The sequence below is a fragment of the Mustelus asterias genome, chromosome 14, assembly GCF_964213995.1.
Source record: "Mustelus asterias chromosome 14, sMusAst1.hap1.1, whole genome shotgun sequence".
Taxonomy (NCBI): Eukaryota; Metazoa; Chordata; class Chondrichthyes; order Carcharhiniformes; family Triakidae; genus Mustelus; species Mustelus asterias.
The window spans coordinates 96,249,561-96,269,147 of record NC_135814.1 but is presented as its reverse complement, the minus strand read 5'-3'; the positions used below and the strand labels follow the sequence as shown (position 1 = coordinate 96,269,147).

General features: G+C 48.6%; 1 protein-coding gene across 1 annotated transcript in view; it reads right to left on the bottom strand.

The window, feature by feature from the left end:
* Positions 1-19,587, bottom strand: part of LOC144503984 (Krueppel-like factor 7) — a 73,014-nt gene that overhangs the window by 16,285 nt on the left and 37,142 nt on the right. Inside the window, exons 2-3 of the mRNA XM_078229134.1 lie at positions 10,033-10,597; positions 6,280-6,313 (exon numbers count right to left, since the gene is read on the bottom strand). Of these exons, the coding sequence (XP_078085260.1) occupies positions 6,280-6,313; positions 10,033-10,597 (599 nt within the window). The remainder of the gene's footprint in view (positions 1-6,279; positions 6,314-10,032; positions 10,598-19,587) is intronic.

Genomic DNA, 19,587 nt, shown 5'->3' with positions numbered 1-19,587 from the left:
GTCAGGCAGGCAGGCAGGCACGCCAAGTCAACAACAGGCCCTGAGCTACAGGTGAATGAGCGCCAGGGCAAAGGTCAAGGAGGATTACTCGGTAGACTGGACTGGGAGCTGGTGTCAAAAGGAGAAAGGAGCCGCCATTCTCCACAGCGAGTGGAATCCATCACCAGACACTCCCCCCACCCCCTCATCCGACAGTCCCCACCGAACATCTTAACCTGTGACCTCCTCTCCACCCCCTCCCCCAACACCTCATCCGCGAGTCCCCACTGAACATCTTAACCTGTGACCTCCTCCCCGCATCTCCTCCCCCCACCCCCTTGCCCAAGTCTTCACTGAACATCTTAATCTGTGATCTCCCCCCTGCATCCCCCACATTCCCATCCCAGATTCCACACTGAACATCTTAACCGGTGACTCTCCCCTCTCCCCCCTGCCACACACAAGATAGAGGAGCAGAATTAGGCCATTTGGCCCATTGACTCTGCTCCATCATTCAATCATGGTTGATAAATTTCTCTCAACCCCATTCCTTTTCCCTGTAACCTTTGACCCCCTTACCAATCAAGAACCTATCTATCTCTGTCTTAAATATACTCAATGACCCGGCCTCTACAGCCCTCTGTGGCAAAGAACTCCACAGATTCACCACCCTCTGGCTGAAAAAATTCCTCCCCTTCTAAAGGGTCGTCCCTTTACTCTGAGGCTGTGCCCTCGGATCCCAGTCTCTCCGACTAATGGAACCATCTTCCCCACATCCACTCTATCCGGGCCTTTCAGTATTCTGTAAGTTTCAATGAGATCCCCCCTCATCCTTCTGGAGTCACAGAATCCCTACAGTGAAGAAGGAGGCCATTCAGCCCATCGAGTCTGCACTGACCACAATCCCACCCAGGCCCTATTCCCTTAGCCCCACATACTTACCCTGTTAATCCCCCTGACACTAAGGGTTAGGTTAGCATGGCCAATCAACCTAACCCGCACATCTTTGGACCGTGGGAGGAAACCGGAGCACCCGGAGGAAACAATAGGTTGTACTAATGAAGAGAGACTCTCAATGATGCTCAATGTCCAGCAACAACATTGGCCAAATATTTACTGGAAAGGTCGAAACAGCCACCACTTGGGGTGAAAAGTGTACACGGTGTACCGCGTGTGCAGCGCACTGCATGTGGAGCACACCACGCGTGTACCGCGTGCTGGAAAAGACACACATGGAACCTCAACGCCATTGCTCACAAGGAATAGAAGAACTTGCATTTTGACACAGCGCCTCGCGACACACCAAAGGCCTTTACGGCAACCGATGTACCTTTTAAATGTGGTCACTGTTGTGATGTGGGAAACGTGGTGGCCATTTTATGCACAGCAAGCTCCCATATGTGGCGATTGGCAGAGAGGCTGTTTGAGTCAATGTTGGTTTGAGGACAAAGCATGGCTTGGAGATCTGCGCTGAACTCTCAAGCTGCGCTTCAAATAGTCCCAGCAGATCGTCCACGTCCAGCTTAGGTGGGGGGGCAGACAGGGCTGCAGTTTAACATCCCGCCTGAGGGGACAGCACCTTAGAGCGTTCAGTCCCTCCCTCAGCACCTGAGCAAGGGTGGGGGGGGGGTTCGGCCTAGACTCTGTGCTCAAGTGTGGTTTGAACCCATAATCTTCAAAGGAGAGAGAACGTCACCAATTGACGCAGGGCTGGCACAGTCATCTGGGATCCTCCTGGAATCAGGGCTTCTCCCCACAATTTTATTCGCCGATTCACTTAGATTCCAGCTTCAAAGCCATCCAATCATTGACCCCAATCGCTCTGCCAGTTCTGACCTCTACTGTAATCTCTCCAACACTTCCTTAAACCTTCAACCACCCACTGCAACCTCTGACCACTTTTAAGAAAGCTTCCTCAATTCACAGAGAGTGAGGAAATTTGAACTTCCTCCAGCTCAATCTCTAGCAGCTATGAAGCGGTGACGGACAAAGGCAGGTCGAGGTGTTCGATCCTATTCAGTAAAAATGTTTCCACCAAAACCATGTTGGTTTGCACTTCCCGACCTCTGACTGCACCCACATTATTTCCCAGCCAGTTCTCCTTTATGTTATATTCCTTTTCTTCCTCTCTCTCTCTCTCTCGTTAACTTTGTGCTAATCGCAGCAGGTTGCGAGGAAATAAAGAATGATTGCTCAGTATGGTGAGAATGTGGAACTTGCTAGCATGTCATTGAGGGGAATGGACACACATGTATTCAAGGGGAAGCAAGATCATAGAAACTAGAAGCAGGAGGAGGTCATTCAGCCCTTCGAGCCTGTTCCACCATTCAGCTTGATCATGGCTGATCATCGAATCCTGATTCCCCCACCCCTCCTCCGTATCCCTTGATCCCAAGAGCTATATCTAATTTCTTCTTGAAATCAGACAATGTTTTGGCCTCAGCTACTTTCTGTGGTAGTGAATTCCACACATTCACCATTCTCTGGGTGAAGAAATTTCTCCTCACCTCAGTTCTAAAAGGTTTACCCCTTATCCTCAAACTATGACCCCTAGTTCTGGACTTTCCCACCATTGGGAACATTCTTTCTGAATCTAGCCTGTCTAATGCTGTCAGAATTTTATAAGTTTCTAGGAGATCCCCTCTCACTCTTCTAAACTCCAGTGAATATAATCCTAACCGACTTAGTCTCTCCTCATATGACAGACCTGCCACCCCAGGAATCAGCCTGGTAAACCTTCGCTGCGCTCCCTCTATAGCAAGGGCATCCTTCCTCAGATAAGGAGACCAAAACTCCACACAATACTCCAGGCCTCACCAATGCCCTACACAATTTCAGCAAAATATCCTGACTCGTATACTCAAATCCTCTGGCTATGAAGACCAACATACCATTTGCCTCTTTACTGTCTGTTGTACCTTACTTTCAGGTCAGCACACATGGGTGAAGGGAAGGAATTGGCAAGGTGAAATGAGGTGGCAGATGCATCATGAGCACCGCCATAGGCCTGCTGGGTCAAATGGCCTGCTTCCGTGCAAAGAGCTCCTATACCAGGCTTGTCCAACATGCAGCCTGTGAGCCCTATGTAGCCTGTGAAGCCCCCCCCCCCAATGTTATTTCCCCCTATCTCCCTCGAGGCCTCAACTCACGGCCAGGCCTCAACTCACGGCAAGGCCTCAACTCACGGCAAGGCCTCAACTCACGGCAAGGCCTCAACTCACGGCAAGGCCAGGCAAAACAGATTGAGGATCTTGTACCTCTGTCAAATTTGGACATAATGGGCAGGATTTTCTGGTCCCACTGAAGTCTACGGCTTTTTGCGTGGCTGGCCCAGCCTGTCACTGGGGAACCTGCCGCAGGCGCAGAAGATCCCACTGGAGGGAATCCCGCCCATTATTACTGTAAAGGTGATATATAAATAAACTGTTGAAATTCCCAGTTACTGCCCCTGCTGTTATATTTCCCAGAAATTTGCCCAAATATGAGCTCTTTACATCCCTCCAAAACCTATGCCTGCGGCGCACTTTTGTTCTCATCATAGAATCTCTACAGTGCAGAAAGCGCCATTCGGCCCATCAAGCATTGTACCGACATCCTAAACAAGCCCATTCCGCACCATCCCCATAATCCCACACATTCTACACCTATTCTACACACTAAAGGTCGAATTTAGCATGGCCAATCTACCCAACTCGCACATCTTTGGACTGTGGGAGGAAACCGGAGCACCCGGAGGAAACCCACGCAGACACGGGGAGAATGTGCAAACTCCACACAGACAGTGACCCAAGCCAGGAATCGAACCCGGGTCCCTAGTGCTGTGAGGCAACAGTGCTAACCACTGTGCCACCCTTCATCCAACCCAAAAGGTGTCATCCCCCTTCACAGCTGTAACTGTTTAATTTTAAACCAATCTGTACAACCCTTCATTTAAAAAAAAATCCCCTTCTCTATCTCACCCAAAAATGCAGCAACCGGGAATGCTGAGGTGCCAATCCTTCTTTTCCCCACGCCATTCCGTAATAGCTATGATATTATGCTTCCAAGTGCCTATCTGTACCCTTAGTTCACCTGTCTTGTCTATTCTCCTTGCCTTGAAGTATGTGCCATTAAGCATCACCAACCTTCTGTTGTCTACTCCCTGGCCTTTGCTTCCTCTGCCTTCCAGTCACTTACTAATGTCGGCATTTCATATCCAGCTTTGCTCCTCTCTGTTCTGAGTCTGCACTCACCCACCCACCCCCTCCCCCTCTCCCCCCCCAACCCAAACTGGTTTTAACCCTCCCCAATGTCATTACCAATCCTTCCCCATGACTGTCGTGTATCCAATTCTGATCACCAGACTTGAGGCAAGATGTCAAAGCCTTGGAGAGGGTGCACAGGAGTTATCCTGGAATGCTACCTTGGAACAAATAAGAATGACTTGATTGAGTCAAGATTATGAGGGAAAGAGATAGCGTGGACAGGATGAAATTGTTTCCCTGGGTGGAGAACTCTAGAACCAGGGGACATAGATTTAAGATAAGTGGCAGTCGGTGTAGAGGGGGCATGAGGAAGAACTTTGTTTTTTTACGCAGAGGGTGGTGGGTGTCTGGAATTCACTGCCCGAGTTGGTGGTGGAGGCAGAGACCCTAAACTCTTTTAAAAAGTGCCTGGATCTGCTCCTTCAGTGCTGTAAGTTACAGGGATACGGGCCAGGTGGAGGAAGATGGGATTAGAAAGGGCACCTGGGTGTCCTCAGGCATTCATGGACAAGATGGGCCAAATGGCCTCCTTCTGTGCCGTAACTTTTCAATGTTTCTTTGGATAAGACCACAAGATACAGGAGCAGAATTAGGCCATTCGGCCCATCGAGTCTGCTCCGCCATTCAATCATGGCTGATAGGTTTCTCAACCCCATTCTTCCACCTTTCCCCGTAACCTTTGACCCCCTTACCAATCAAGAACCTATCTATCTCGGTCTTAAATACACTTAATGACCTGGCCTCCACAGCCTCCTGTGGCAATGAATTCCACAGATTCACCACCCTCTGGCTGAAGAAATCCCTCCTCATCTCGGTTCTAAAGGGTCGTCCCTTTACTCTGAGGCTGTGACCTCAGATCCTAGTCTCTCCGACTAATGGAAACATCTTCCCCGTGTCCACTCTATCCGGGCCTTTCAGTATTCTGTAAGTTTCAATGAGATCCTCCCCTCATCCTCCTAAACTCCATCTAGTACAGACCCAGAGTCCTCGAACGTCAAGTTTTTCATTCCTGGGATCATTCTCGTGAACCTCCTCTAGACGCTCTCCAAGGGCCAGCACATCCTTCCTTAGATACAGGGCCCAAATTGCTCACAATATTCCAAATGTGGTCGGACCAGAGCCTTGCACAGCCTCAGCAGTGCATCCCTGCTTTTGTATTCTAGTCCTCTCAAAACGAATGCTAACATTGAGGAGCTTCAGGTAATGTTGGGGTGAGGGGAAGAGAGTGGAGAAGCTGGGGTTGTTCTCCTCAGAGCAGAGGAGATGAAGGAGAGATTTGATGGAGACATTTTAGAGTTTGAATTTGATAAGAGTAGAGAAACCATCTCCATTGGCAAGAGGGTCAGCAATTAGGGAACTGAGATTGGGCAAAAATACTGGCAAAAAAAACACAGAGGCGTAAGAGAGGAGGAGGCAAGCTACATGTTTGCTGTTGACAATAAAGTAGATGGCACTGTACACAAGTGTAGACAGAAGCCTAAAATTACAAAGAAATGTGAATAAGATTAAAGGAATTAGCAGATGTGTGGCAAATGGATTGCAATGTAGGCAAATGGGAGGCAGGAGCGACAGGGAGAGAGTGAGAGACACACACACACATACACAGACACACATAGGCCATTCGGCACCTCAAGCCTGCTCTGCCATTCAATATCATGGCTGATCTGACACTGACCTTAACTCCCCTTTCCTGGAGTCTGACATTTACCTCCAAAATAAAAGAGTTTGCGGGGCAGGGCGGGGGGGGAGAAAACACAGGAAAAGCTAATCAGCATCTCTACCCGGATACAAGGCCCGGGTGATTCCCACTTACACAGTGATGGGTTTTGAGTTGGATACAGGCCCGTGTGATTCCCATTGCCACGGTGATGGATTTTGAGATAGATACAAGACCCGGGTGATTTCCATTGCCATGGTGATGCGTTTTGAGATGGGAAGAGTGCAGAGGAGTTTGTTGTGATATTGGGTTACATGATCTCCTAAAATGTCACTGTATATCACAGACAGGTTTGCCTTCCAGCATCCAAGAGACAGAGAGCGCAGCTAGGGGACAAACCTCTTGATGGTCAACCGAATATGGGTGGAAGCTCCTGCGAGGATTGAAGAGACCAAATTCGTAAGGAATTAAAACCTGGAAGATTCGCCTAGCTTGTGCTAGAGAGAGGAACTCCAGTTATACTCTCACCGGGCGGCATGGTGGCACAGTGATTAGCACAGCTGCCTCACAACGCCAGGGACCCGGGTTCAATTGCCATCTCGAGTTACTGTCCGTGTGGAGTCTGTACATTCTCCCCGTATCTGCATGGATTTCCTCCGGGTGTTCCGGTTTCCTCCCACACTCCAAAGGTGTGCTAAATTGCCCCTTAGTGTCGGGGTAAATACATGGGGCTATGGGGATAGGGCCTGGGTGGGTTTGAGGTCGGTGCAGACTCGATGGGCCAAATGGCCTCCTTCTGCACTGTAAGATTCTACGATTCTAACAATTCTGTTAGAGGTTACCAGGCTGAGAAAGGAAAAGACTTTAAGTAAGCTTTTGCGAGCCAAGAATAATTTTCGACTGAATCTTGGAGAGCAGAATGCCTCCTTAAAGTTTAGTGGAGCACATACACGAATTGTTTTCTCGGTGGAGCTAAAACTTAGAATGGGGGAAATTCTGTTCCATGGTTTAAATTGCAAGTTGCTCACAGAGACTGATTTTAGTTAATAGTGTTTTTAACCTTTTTTTACAGCAAACATCTCAAAATGTGAAAACTTACTTTCAGCAATTAGTTTGATTTTCTTTTTAAAAGTTATTGGTTTTGACCTAGATTGTAACACATTGATATAGCATTTCTAGTGCAACAAATGAGTGTTATCAAACAATATTTGATAATCAAGCCACAGAAAGATATTGAGAAAGATGCTCAAAAGCTTGGGTCAAAGAGGTAAGGAGTTGGTTAAAGGAGGAGTACAGACAGGGAGGTTTAGGGATAGAATTCCAGAAGTTCGGACCAGGAGGAAAAATAGGGAGCAGAAAAAAATCTGACCGGGATTGCTTACAATGCCCTTTGCAGCCATCACGCAAGACGTGATCAAATTAAAACTCACAAGCTGGCCTTTTGGCTTTTATGGAAAGAACAGTCATAGCCCAGCAACAATCGTGGGATTGCCAACAGATAATATGCACAGTTTTCACTGGGTGATCTTCAGCACAAAAGACATCCCATGTTCCTTGATTCTTGCCCATGGCACAGTGGATGGCACTGCTGCCTCACAGCGCCAGGGACCCGGGCTTGATTCCCAACTTGTGCGTGTCTGTGTGGAGTTTACACGTTCTCCCCGTGTCTGCGTGGGTTTCCTCCGGGTGCTCCGGTTTCCTCCCACGCTCCAAAGATATGTGGGTTAAGTGGATTGGCCATGCTAAATTGCCCCTTAGTGTCAGGGGACTAGCTTGGGTAAGTGCATGGGGTTGCGGGGATAGGGCCTGGGTGGGATTGTGGTCGGTGCAGAACTGATGGGCCGAATAGCCTCTTTCTGCACTATAGGATTCTACAATTCCTACCTAGAAGGACAAGGGCAGCAGATGCTACCCTATGGGCGGCACAGTAGCATAGTGGTTAGCACTGCTGCTTCACAGCTCCAGGGACCTGGGTTCGATTCCCGGCTTGGGTCACTGTCCGTGTGGAGTTTGCACATTCTTCCCGTTTCTGCGTGGGTTTCCTCCGGGTGCTCCGGTTTCCTCCCACAGTCCAAAGATGTGCGGGTTAGGTTAATTGGCCATGCTAAAATTGCCCCTTAGTGTCCCGGGATGCGTAGGTTAGAGGGATTAGCGGGTAAATATATGGGGGTAGGGCGCCTGGGTGGGATTGTGGTCGGTGCAGACTCGATGGGCCGAATGGCCTCTTTCTGCACTGTAGTGTTTATATGACTCTATGAGAGGCATGGGAACCAGCCCTACCCGCAAGTTGCCCTCTAAATCACATCATCGTCCCATCACTGTTACCATAAACATATTCAACTGTGGAGGATCCGCAAAACTCTGGGGTAAGGAATTCCGAAGATTCACAACCCTTTGTGTGAAAGCATTTCTCTTCTCAGACCTAAATGATCGTCTTATCCTGAAACTGCTTGTTCTAGATATCCCAGCCAGAGGAAACAATTGCTCCGTATCTACCCCGAAGAACCCCCTTCAGACTCCCACACGTTTTAATCAGATCACCTGTCGTTCTTCTAAGTTCCAGGGAACGTGACTCAATTTACCCTTATTGATGAGTAGCCTCTCATCCCAGGGAACGATCTTGTGAACCATCGCTGAGCCATCTCCAATGCAAGTGCATCAGAGAATCTTGACAATGGAAGAGGCTGCCATCTGGCCCATCGAGCCTGCACCAACAGGCCCTGTCCCCGCAGTCCTACGTATCGACCCTGCTGATCCCACTGACACTGAGGGACGATTTAGCATGGCCAATCCGCTTAACCTGCACATTTTTTAGAGTGTGGGAGGAAACGCATGCAGACACGGGGAGTAACATGCAGACTGCTCACAGACAGTGACCCAAGGCTGGAATTGAACCCAGGTCCCTGGCTCTGTGAGGCAGCAGTGCTAACCACTGTGCCACCCTCACATCTTCCTTAAATTTGAAGATCAAAATTGCACAGTCTTGAGGAGTGGTGTCACCAACCATAATTGTAGTAAGATTTCTTTATTCTTGTTCTTTAATCCCCTTGCAATTAAAGCCAACATGGCATTGTTTTTTTTTTAATTGCTTGCTGTACCTACATGCTACCTTCTTGCTTTCCTCCTACAAGTCACCCGAGTGCCTCTGAACATTGATGTTTACAAGTTTCACACCTTTTCAAAACTATTTTGCTTTTCTAATCTCATGATCAAAGTGAATAATCTCACACTTTCTCACTCCACCTGCAAACTCGTTGCACCTTTACTTCACCGGTTTATCATCTTTTTTTGCAGTCCCTTTATGTCCTCCTCACAGCCTACGTTCCCACCTAGCTTTGTATCGATACAGAACTCTCCATCTCTTCGTCCAAGTCATTCATTTTGTGGTTAGCACTGCTGTCTCACAGCGTCAGGGACCCGGGTTCGATTCTGGCCTCGGGTCACTGTCTGTGTGGAGATTGCATGTTCTCCCCGTGTCTGCGTGGGTTTCCTCCGGGTGCTCCGGTTTCCTCCCACAGTCCGAAAGATGTGCTGGTTAGGTGCATTGGCCAAGCCAAATCCTCCCTCAGTGTACCCGAACAGGAGTGTGGTGACTCGGGGATTTTCACAGGAACTTCATTGCAGTGTTAATGCAAGCCTTACTTGTGACACAAATACATAATAAAGAAAATAATTTAATGATCCTCACAGTGCTCCACTTGTCGCAGCCTGCCAACTTGAAAATGCCCCATTTATCCCTACTCTTTGATTCCTGTCTGTTAACCAATCCCCTACCCATGTTAATATAGTACCGACATCTCCATGAACCTCCATTGTAGTTTTTGTGTGTCATCTTATTGAATGCCTTTATGAAAATCCAAGTATATGACATCTACTGCTTCCCCTTTATCTATCCTACTAGTTCCATCCTCAAAACGCTCTAATAAATTTGTCAAACGTGGTTTGCCTTTCAGAAGACAATGTTGACTCTGATACTGTGATTTTCTAATTGTTAAGACTTCCTTTTTCCATTGTTCCCATTATTAAGACTTCCCCACGCACTTTGAGAACAAAATTTAAAAGACCAATTTGCTCTGTGGAACGACGACGGGAGAATAACTTGCGACACGACCTCACTTCCCCCAAACAGGCCCAAGAGAAGAATTGGCCTACCTGTGTGTGTCCTCTGGTGGGCTTTCAAGTGTGAGCTCTTGGTGTAAACTTTCCGACAGCCGTTAAATTCGCAACGGTGGACTCTCTTCTTGTTGTCCGGCGAGGTCTCAAGGTCGCCCTGTCCGTTCTCACTCATGGCCTTGACCAGGCCAAGGCCGCCCTTCCTCTGGACAACCTTCAGTGCCGTCGTGTCGTCCGCAGCCGCCAGGGCGTGTGACGGCTTCAACAAATGTCTGCCGAGCTCCGGGGAGGAGGGCGGCGTGAGGGACGTCACGGCATTGAGCTGGGCGGGGTTGACTGAGGTCAGGGCCTCGCAGGGGGGCTCCGCCGTTGTCTGCAAGGAGAAGGGCATTTCCAGCTGGAGCTTGTGGGGGGAGGTCGGGGTGGAGGGCAGCTCGCTGCTGTCCAGTTGCCTCCGCGGAAGGCTGACTTGCAAAGAGTGTGCCAGCTCCCCCTCGCCGCCAACTCCGGTTGAGGCACTCAGCATACAGTCCAACTCCTCCAGGAACGGATCCGCCAGCTTCTTGGGTTCTGTCTGAAGGTATCGCTCCAACTCGAGGCATGTCTGGTGGGACAGGGGGAGGAATTAAACACAAATATAGGCATCACTGGCAGGGAAGTCCTCCTGAATTCCATTTTAAAAACATATTCAAGCAGAGTAACCTTGCTAATGTACTTAGCATGAGAATTTATACATAGGGCCTGTGGCACAGGCCCAGTTACAGTGAATGGAGGTGAGGGGGCACATTGCCATTCAGTAACTACAGGAGAGGCGATGGCCTAGTGCTATTATCACTAGACAATTAATCCAGAAACTTAGCTAATGTTCTGGGGACCCGGGTTCAAATCCCGCCACGGTAGATGGTGGAATTTAAATTCACATTTTAAAAATCTAGAATTAAGAATCTATTGATGACCATGAAACCATTGTCGGAAAAACCCACCTGGTTCACTAATGTCCTTTAGGGAAGGAAATCTGCTGTCCTTACCTGGTGTGGCCTACATGTGACACAGTAAGAAGTTTAACAACACCAGGGGCGGCACGGTAGCACAGTGGTTAGCACTGCTGCTTCACAGCTCCAGGGTCCTGGGTTCGATTCCCGGCTCGGGTCACTGTCTGTGTGGAGTTTGCACATTCTCCTCGTGTCTGCGTGGGTTTCCTCCGGGTGCTCCGGTTTCCTCCCACAGTCCAAAGATGTGCGGGTTAGGTTGATTGGCCAGGTTAAAAATTTTCCCCCTTAGAGTCCTGTGATGCGTAGGTTAGTGGGATTAGCGGGTAAATATGTAGGGGTAGGGCCTGGGTGGGATTGTGGTCGGTGCAGACTCGATGGGCCGAATGGCCTCCTTCTGCACTGTAGGGTTTCTATGATTTCTAGGTTAAAGTCCAACAGGTTTATTTGGTTGCAAAAGCCACAAGCTTTCGGAGCCTTAAGCTTTCCGAAAGCTTGTGGCTTTTGCTACCAAATAAACCTGTTGGACTTTAACCTGGTGTTGTTAAACTTCTTACTGTGTTCACCCCAGTCCAACGCCGGCATCTCCACATCCTGACTACATGTGACTCCAGAGCCACAGCAATGTGGTTGACTCACAACTGCCCTCTGAAATGGCCACTCAGTTCAAGAGCAACTAGGGATGGGTAATAAATGCTACCCCAACCAGCGACACCCCTATCCCATGAGTGAATAAAAAATGCAATCATTCTAATGCTCTCCTTAGCCTCTCATCATCAATGTTCATTCATTCAGGTCCAGCTCATCTTAACCTGCATTCACCCTTAAACCCCTTTGTTGATCTATATTGTCCCATCCCCTCCTCACCATCCAGTAATGCTTTCAATTCTAACTGTTCAAACCCCTTTATGGCCTCACCCCTCCGTCTCTGCAACCTCCTCCAGCCCTCTATCCTTTTGGCAGTTCTGTGTTCCTCTCCTTCCGGCTTCTTGAGCATCTCCCCCACCAATGTGTGTGTGAAGTTTGCACGTTCTCCCCGTGTCTGCGTGGGTTTCCTCCGGGTGCTCCGGTTTCCTCCCACAGTCCAAAGATGTGCGGGTTAGGTTGATTGGCCATGCCAAATTAGTGTCAGGGGGATTAGCAGGGTAAATATGTGGGGTTACAGGAATAGAGCTTGGGTGGGATTATGGTCGGTGCAGACTCGATGGGCCGAATGGCCTCCTTCTGCACTGTAGGGATTCTATGATTCAATGGCAGCTGTTCCCTCAGCTATCTAAGCCTCTGGGTCCAGATTGTGGAACTCCCTCCCTAACAGCACTGCGGGCGTACCGTACACTGCAGCGGTTCAATCAGGGGGCTCACCGGCACTTTCTCAAGGGCAATTAGGGATGAGCAATGAGGAGGGGGCCTAACCAGCTACGCACACTCATCCTGTGACAGAATTTTTAAAATTGCCTCTCTAAACCTCTCGTTAAAACTGTCTTAAAAAAAATACCTCCCTCACTAGCTCCCGAACTCCTCCCCCCTCACCCCCAACATCTTGGAACTTTGTTCCGAGTTAAAGACACTATAGAAATGCAAGATTATATTGTTGCCACGTGGGGATTGAGTTGTAAGTGTTGATAAGGTTTGCTGTGAATCTACACCATCAAAACAAGCATCAGATCTAAAGGCCAACCTTTACCTAACTGTCCCCAAGCAGGCCGTATTATCTGAAGTTTGCTCCAGTTCCTCCCTGCGGCCTAGTCAGAGGCACACGCATTTTCTTTTATTCTGGACCTGGGTGTCGCTGGCTGGCCAGTACTAATTGCCCATCCCTAGTTGCCTGAGGGCAGTTGAGAGTCAACCACATTGCTGTGGCTCTGGAGTCACATGTAGGTCAGACCGGGTAAGGATGGCAGATTTCCTTCCCTAAAGGACATCAGTGAACCAGATGGGCTTTTCCGACAATCGTTTCATGGTCATCAGTAGATTTTTAATTCCAGATTTCTTTTTTTAGTGAATTCAAATTCCACCATCTGCCGTGGCGGGATTCGAACCGGGGTCCCCAGAACATTAGCTGAGTTTCTGGATTAATAGTCTAGCGATAATACCACTAGGCCATCGCCTCCCCTATAGCATGCACAGCGGAGATGGCGGGAAGTGGCGGATCCCATGTTCTGCATTCAAGGACAACTTGCATTTATATAGCACCTTCAACACGGGCACAGAAGGACCGACGACTGGGTCAACATCTTAAAAGGAGAGGACTGGAGCAATTGGAAGGGGGATAAAGAACCTCCAGAAGACGTGGCCATAACTGGATGAACTACTGACGCCAGAGATGTTCGAACCGGAGGAGTGGAGAGATCTCAGAGGGTTGCAGGTGGACACAGAGGTAGGGAGGGCACAAGGTGGAGGAGAGATGCGCACACAAGAATTCTTTATTATTCTGCTGCAGAACAGGAAATCAATTCCTCGATTCTCCCCCTCAAACTCCATCGCCAGACTCCTTAATCCTTCCGTGACAACATCCTTCACACAGCAGCGACATACAATGTACTGGTTGCCCCTGGTTACTCTGAAAAGGGGGGCTTTCCAAGAATACACATGGCACTGATTTTAAAGGTTTTAATCTCAGTGGGAGGACAATCGCAAATCTTTTATACATTTTATAAATCCTTTGGCCCCCATTTTATTGGGTGCAAATCAATCCCAATGCAGCTGATATCAGTGCAGTTGGATTGACAGGTACAATGAACTGTCCTTTATACGATACAATAAACTACATGGACAAACTGGATATACCCAGCAGGCCTGTGCGCTGGTCCCATTTACTGCCCGATATATAGTCATCTTTTGGTAAATATCTGGACAGGTTGTACCACCGGACACACAACTGCCCGGGCACTGAGTCCCATCGATTCGATGCAGCAACTCACCAATGCCTCATTGCCACTACCTAGAAGGGCAGCTGGTGCAGGGCACCTCCAATCACACATCACCTTGACTGAGAATACAATGCAGAAGGAGACCATTCGGCCCATCGAGTCTGCACGACTCTCCTACATAGCAACCCACCTAGGGGCAGACCCAAAAGACAATTGGCAAGACTTTACTGGGTCAATTATTGTTCGTTGAGTGAGGGACTAGAGTGGCGTAAACATGAGCTGCACCCCAGCCAACCCGCACAACCGCTTGGAGGGGCCGAATGGATGGCAATCAGGAGGAGGAGGTCTCCCTTAGCCCACGAGTGCTGAAACCCCTGCCACTCAGCACACACCCGGGGCCTTCTAGTCTCTGTACATCTCAACCGGTTGGTGCATTTGCCTATTGAGTCATACCAGCTCAGCCTTTGCACTTAACGCAATAAAACCCTTGACATACACAGCTCAGCAAGCAAGCACTACACCAATATCTCATCAACCTTGGTCCTAAAACCATGGGATACATTTCAGACAGGCTTGAGCACTGACCACACATCGGAAATGTCCTGAATGCAAACTGGGTCACCCACCCCACACCCAGTAAGCTGGCTGTGCCACCGTGGGGTAGCACAGTGGTTAGCACTGCAGCCTCACAGCGCCAGGGACCCGGGTTCGATTCCCGGCTTGGGTCACTGCCTGTGTGGAATTTGCACATTCTCCCCGTGTCTGCGTGGGTTTCCCCCGGGTGCTCCAGTTTCCTCCCACACTCCAAACATGTGCGGGTTAGGTGGATTGGCCGTGCTAAATTGCCCCTTAGTGTCAGGGGGACCAGCAGGGTAAATGTGTGGTGTTATGGGGATAGGGCCTGGGTTGGATTGTTGTTGGTATAGATTTGATGGGCTGAATGACTTCCTTCTGCACTGTAGGGATTGTATGATTGAAGGATATAAGAATGGAATTAATCAAGTCACCCCTCACTCATCTACACTCCAGTGGAAACAAGCCCAAATCTGTCCAATCTTTCCTCATAAGACAACCCGCTCAATTTGAGGTACCAATCTAGTTAACCTTCTCTGAACCTCCTCCAATACATCTACATCCTTCCTGAAATAAGACCAAAACTACACACAGAATTCAAGATGTGCTCTCACCAATGTCCTGTGTAACTGAAGCATAACATCCTTACTTTTACGTTCAATTCCCCGTTATAAAAGATAGTATTCCAGTAGCTTTCTTAATTACTAACTTTGTGACTCATACACTCGAACACCTAGATCCATCTGCACCTCAGAATTCTGCCGCTGTTTTCCATTTAGATACTCTGTTTTTTTTATTCTTCTTGCCAAAGCGAATAACTTCACATTTTCCCTCGTTATACTCCATCTGCCAGATTTTTGCCCACTCACTCAGGGGCGGCACGGTGGCACAGCGGTCAGCACCGCTGCCTCACAGTGTCAGGGACCCGGGATCGATTCCCGGCCTTGGGTCACTGTCTGTGTGGAGTTCGCACATTCTCCCCATGTCTGTGTGGGTTTCCTCCGGGTGCTCAGGTTTCCTCCCACAGTCCAAAGATATGCTGGTTAGGTGGATTGGCCATGCTAAATTGCCCCTTAGTGTGGAGGACGACTAGCTAGGGTAAGTGCATGTGGTTATGGGGATAGGACCTGGGCAGGATTATGGTTGGTGCAGACTCAATGGGCCGAATGGTGTCCTTCTGCACTGTAGGAATTCTATGATTCTATATCTATATCTGCCTGTAAACTCCTTATGTCCTCTGCATAACATACTATCCTACCAGCTATCCCAGATGACAAAGCACCATCTCCTGGAGACTATGGACAATAGATACAATCTTATGGAGAATGAACTAGAAAAAAAAAGTACAAGAGTTGTGGCTCAGTGGGTAGCATTCTTGCCTCTCGAGTAAGAAGGTTGTGGTTTTAACTCCTCCTCAAGCATATAACCTGGGCTGTGCAGTTCTGAAGGAGTGCTGTACTAACAAAGGTGCTGCGGTTTCAGATGAGATGCTAAGTTGAGGACTGATTGGCGCTCTCTGGCAAACGTAAAATGAAAAGTCACATGTTATTCGATCAGAGCCAATTTTTACCCATCAGCCAACATCACAAACAGGTGATATCATTAATCTCAAGGCTGCATTTTATGAACATCCGGATTAGGAGCAGGTGTAGGCCACTCAGCCCCTCAAGTCTGCTGCCTCATTCATAGTATCCCTGCAGAAGGAGGCCATTCAGCCCATCGAGTCCCAACCTCACCTAGCCCCTATCCCCATCACCCCACATATGTACCTGAGCTAGTCCCCCTGACTAGGTGACAATTTAGTCATGGCCAATCAACCTAACCCGCACATCTTTGGACTGTGGGAGGAAACCGGAGCACCCGGAGGAAACCCACGCAGACACGGGGAGAATGTGCAGACTCCACACAGACAGTGACCCAAGCTGGGAATCGAACCCAAGTACCTGGCGCTGTGAGGCAGCAGTGCTAACCACTGTGCCACCATGCCATTCAATACGATTATGGCCAATCTGACTGTAACCTCAACCCCACATCACTACCTACCCCCGATAACCTTTCATCCCCGTGTTGATCAAGAATCTATCTAACTCTGCCTTAAAAAGATTCAAAGACTCTGCTCCCACTGCCTCTTGAGGAAGAGAGTTCCAAAGACTCACGATCCTCGGAGAGAAAACGTTTCTCCTCATCTGTTTTCAATGGCTGACCCCTTATCATTATAGTGACTCCATGTCCTTGATTCTCCAGCAAGAAGCAACATCCTCTACACATCCACCCTGTCAAGATCCCTCAGGATCTCAAATTCCAAGTATTCAGATCATCAACCACCTGTCCTGGATCCTCCATACCGACGCTATAGTTAAGAAAGCCCCCCAACACGCCAACTTTTTCAGAAGGCTAAGGAAATTCGGTACACCCACTACGATTCTCACCAATTTTTACAGATGCACCAGAGAAAGCACCCTTTTCAGTTGTATCACAGCTTGGTATGACTCCTGCTCTGTCCAATACCGCAAGAAACTACAAAGGGTCGTAAATGTAGCCCAATCCATCACGCAAACCAGCCTCCCATCCATTGACTCAGTCTACACTTCCCGCTGCCTCAGGAAAGCAGCATAATCAAGGACCCTACACACCCCGGATATTCTCTCTTCCACCATCTTCTATTGGGAAAAAGATACAAAAGTCTGAGGTCACGTACCAACTGACTCAAGAACAGGTTTATGGGGATCCTGAGTTTATTGAGATCCTGAGGGATCTTGACAGGGTGGATGTGTAGAAGATGTTGCTTCTTGCTGGAGAATCAAGGACATGGGGTCACTATAATAATAAAGGGGTCAGCCATTGAAAACAGATGAGGAGAAACGTTTTCTCTCCGAGGATCGTGAGTCTTTGGAACTCTCTTCCTCAAGAGGCAGTGGGAGCAGAGTCTTTGAATCTTTTTAAGGTGGAGCTAGATAGATTCTTGATCAACACGGGGATGAAAGGTTTATGGGAAGAAGTTCCCTGCTGCCATCAGACTTCTGAATGGACCTAACTCGCATTAAGTTGATCTTTCTCTGCACTCTAGCTATAACTGTAACACTACATTCTGCACCCTCTCCTTTCCTTCTCCCCTATGTACTCTATGAACGGTATATTTTGCCTCTATAGCGCGCAAGAAGCAATACTTTTCACTGTACCCCAATACATGCAATGGCCTAGTGGCATTATCGCTAGACTATTAATCCAGAAACTCAGCGAATGTTCTGGAGACCTGGGTTCGAATCCCGCCACGGCAGATGGTGGAATTTGAATTCAATAGAAAAATAAATCTGGAAGTAAGATGACCGCGAAACTATTGTCGATTGTTGGAAAAACCCGTCTGGTTCACTGATGTCCTTTAGGGAAGGAAATCTGCCGTCCTTACCTGGTCTGGCCTACATGTGACTCCAGAGCCACAGCAATGTGGTTGACTCTCAATTGCCCTCGGGCAACTAGGGATGGGCAATAAATGCTGGCCAGCCAGCGACACCCATGTATGAATGAATTAATTTTAAAAATTAAATGCGTCAAGAATAAATTGAATCAAATGGCTCCTGATAATTTGTTTGCTCCATAGCTTCACACGTATCTTCCGTCCCCCCTTGGGGATGAGTCGGAAAGTCTTAGAAGGATGAGTGGGGTGATTACCAACCTGTTGAACACTCCTTCCATGACCCAACCAGGGGACTTCTGAAGCAGGCTTTGAACCCAGAGCCCCTGGCTCAGAGGCAGGGGCGGTACCTACTGGAGCCCCAGGAGCTTGGCCTTCAGTATTATAGAATCCTACAGTGCAGAAGGAGGCCATTCGGTCCATCAAGTCTGCACCGACCACAATGCCACCCAGGCCCTATCCCCATAACCCCACGCATTTCCCCTAGCTAGTCCCCCTGACACTAAGGGAAAATGGCCAATCCACCTAACCTGCACATCTTTAGACAGTGCACCTCCTCCCTCCAACTCCACATTTACCTGACATACAAATGCTCAAAGCCAGGCCCTGGAAAATGGGGGGTTGCAAGGTCAAAGGTCAAGGAAGGAAAAGTGAAGGCTGCGGCCTTCTGACTCGCAGCAATCTTTGACGTCAGTTTGCCGCACTTTCCCAGATTTCACCACAGGCCGATGCCTTTCTGATGCCTCAGCACTGGCTACTGGTCAAACTTGTGGGGAAATCATGAAATGTCAGCACACACACACACTTTTAATTAAATCTCTGTCCAAAGAGCCAGAAGCCTGTGATTAAAACAGCAATTAATTCTTTCCTATTGTGTCAAAGACAATTTTGCTGTCTGGAAAAAAGAAAGCGTTGAAAATAAGGACCTTTTATGATTCATCCAGTAACAAGCCTGATAATATGAGGGAGGTTCATAGAGTCACAGAGATGACAGCACGGAAACAGGCCCTTCGGCCCAAATCCTCCGTGCTGACCAAGTTTCCTAAACTGACCTAGTCCCATTTGCCCATGTTTGGCCCATATCCCTCTAAACCTTTCCCATCCATGTACCTGTCCAAATGTCTTTTAAATGTTGTCATTGTATACCCGCTTCGACCACCTCGGTGGCACAGTGGTTGGCACTGCTGCCTCACAGCGCCAGGGACCCGGGTTCAATTCCAGCCTTGGGTCACTCTCAATGTGGAGTCTGCATGTTCTCCGTGTCTGCGTGCATTTCCTCCGGTTTCCTCCCACAGTCCAAAAGACGTGCTGGTTGGGTGCATTGTCCATGCTAAACTTCTCCCTCGGTGTAACCCGAACAGGGATTGTCACAGTAACTTCATTGCAGTGTTAATGTAAGCCTACTTGTGACTAATAAACAAACTTTAAAACATTAGCTGGGACGAGCTTAGTGGCTAAAAGAAAGGGCGGCATGGACAAGTTGGGCCGAAGGGCCTGTTTCCATGCTGTAAACCTTTATGACTCTAAATGCTGGCCAGCCAGTATCACCTATATCCCACGGTTGAATAATAAGAAGCATCAGGGCAATGGTGAACGGTGTGTGGGGTTGGACGTGAACAGAATGAATGTCGAGCAGCATTGGACCCCTTCAGAGGACAGTGTGCGACCAATTAGCAATATTTACCAAAAACACACATGCAACCTCACGGCTATCAAGACGAAGGACATCGGCTGGTCTCGAGACGGTACA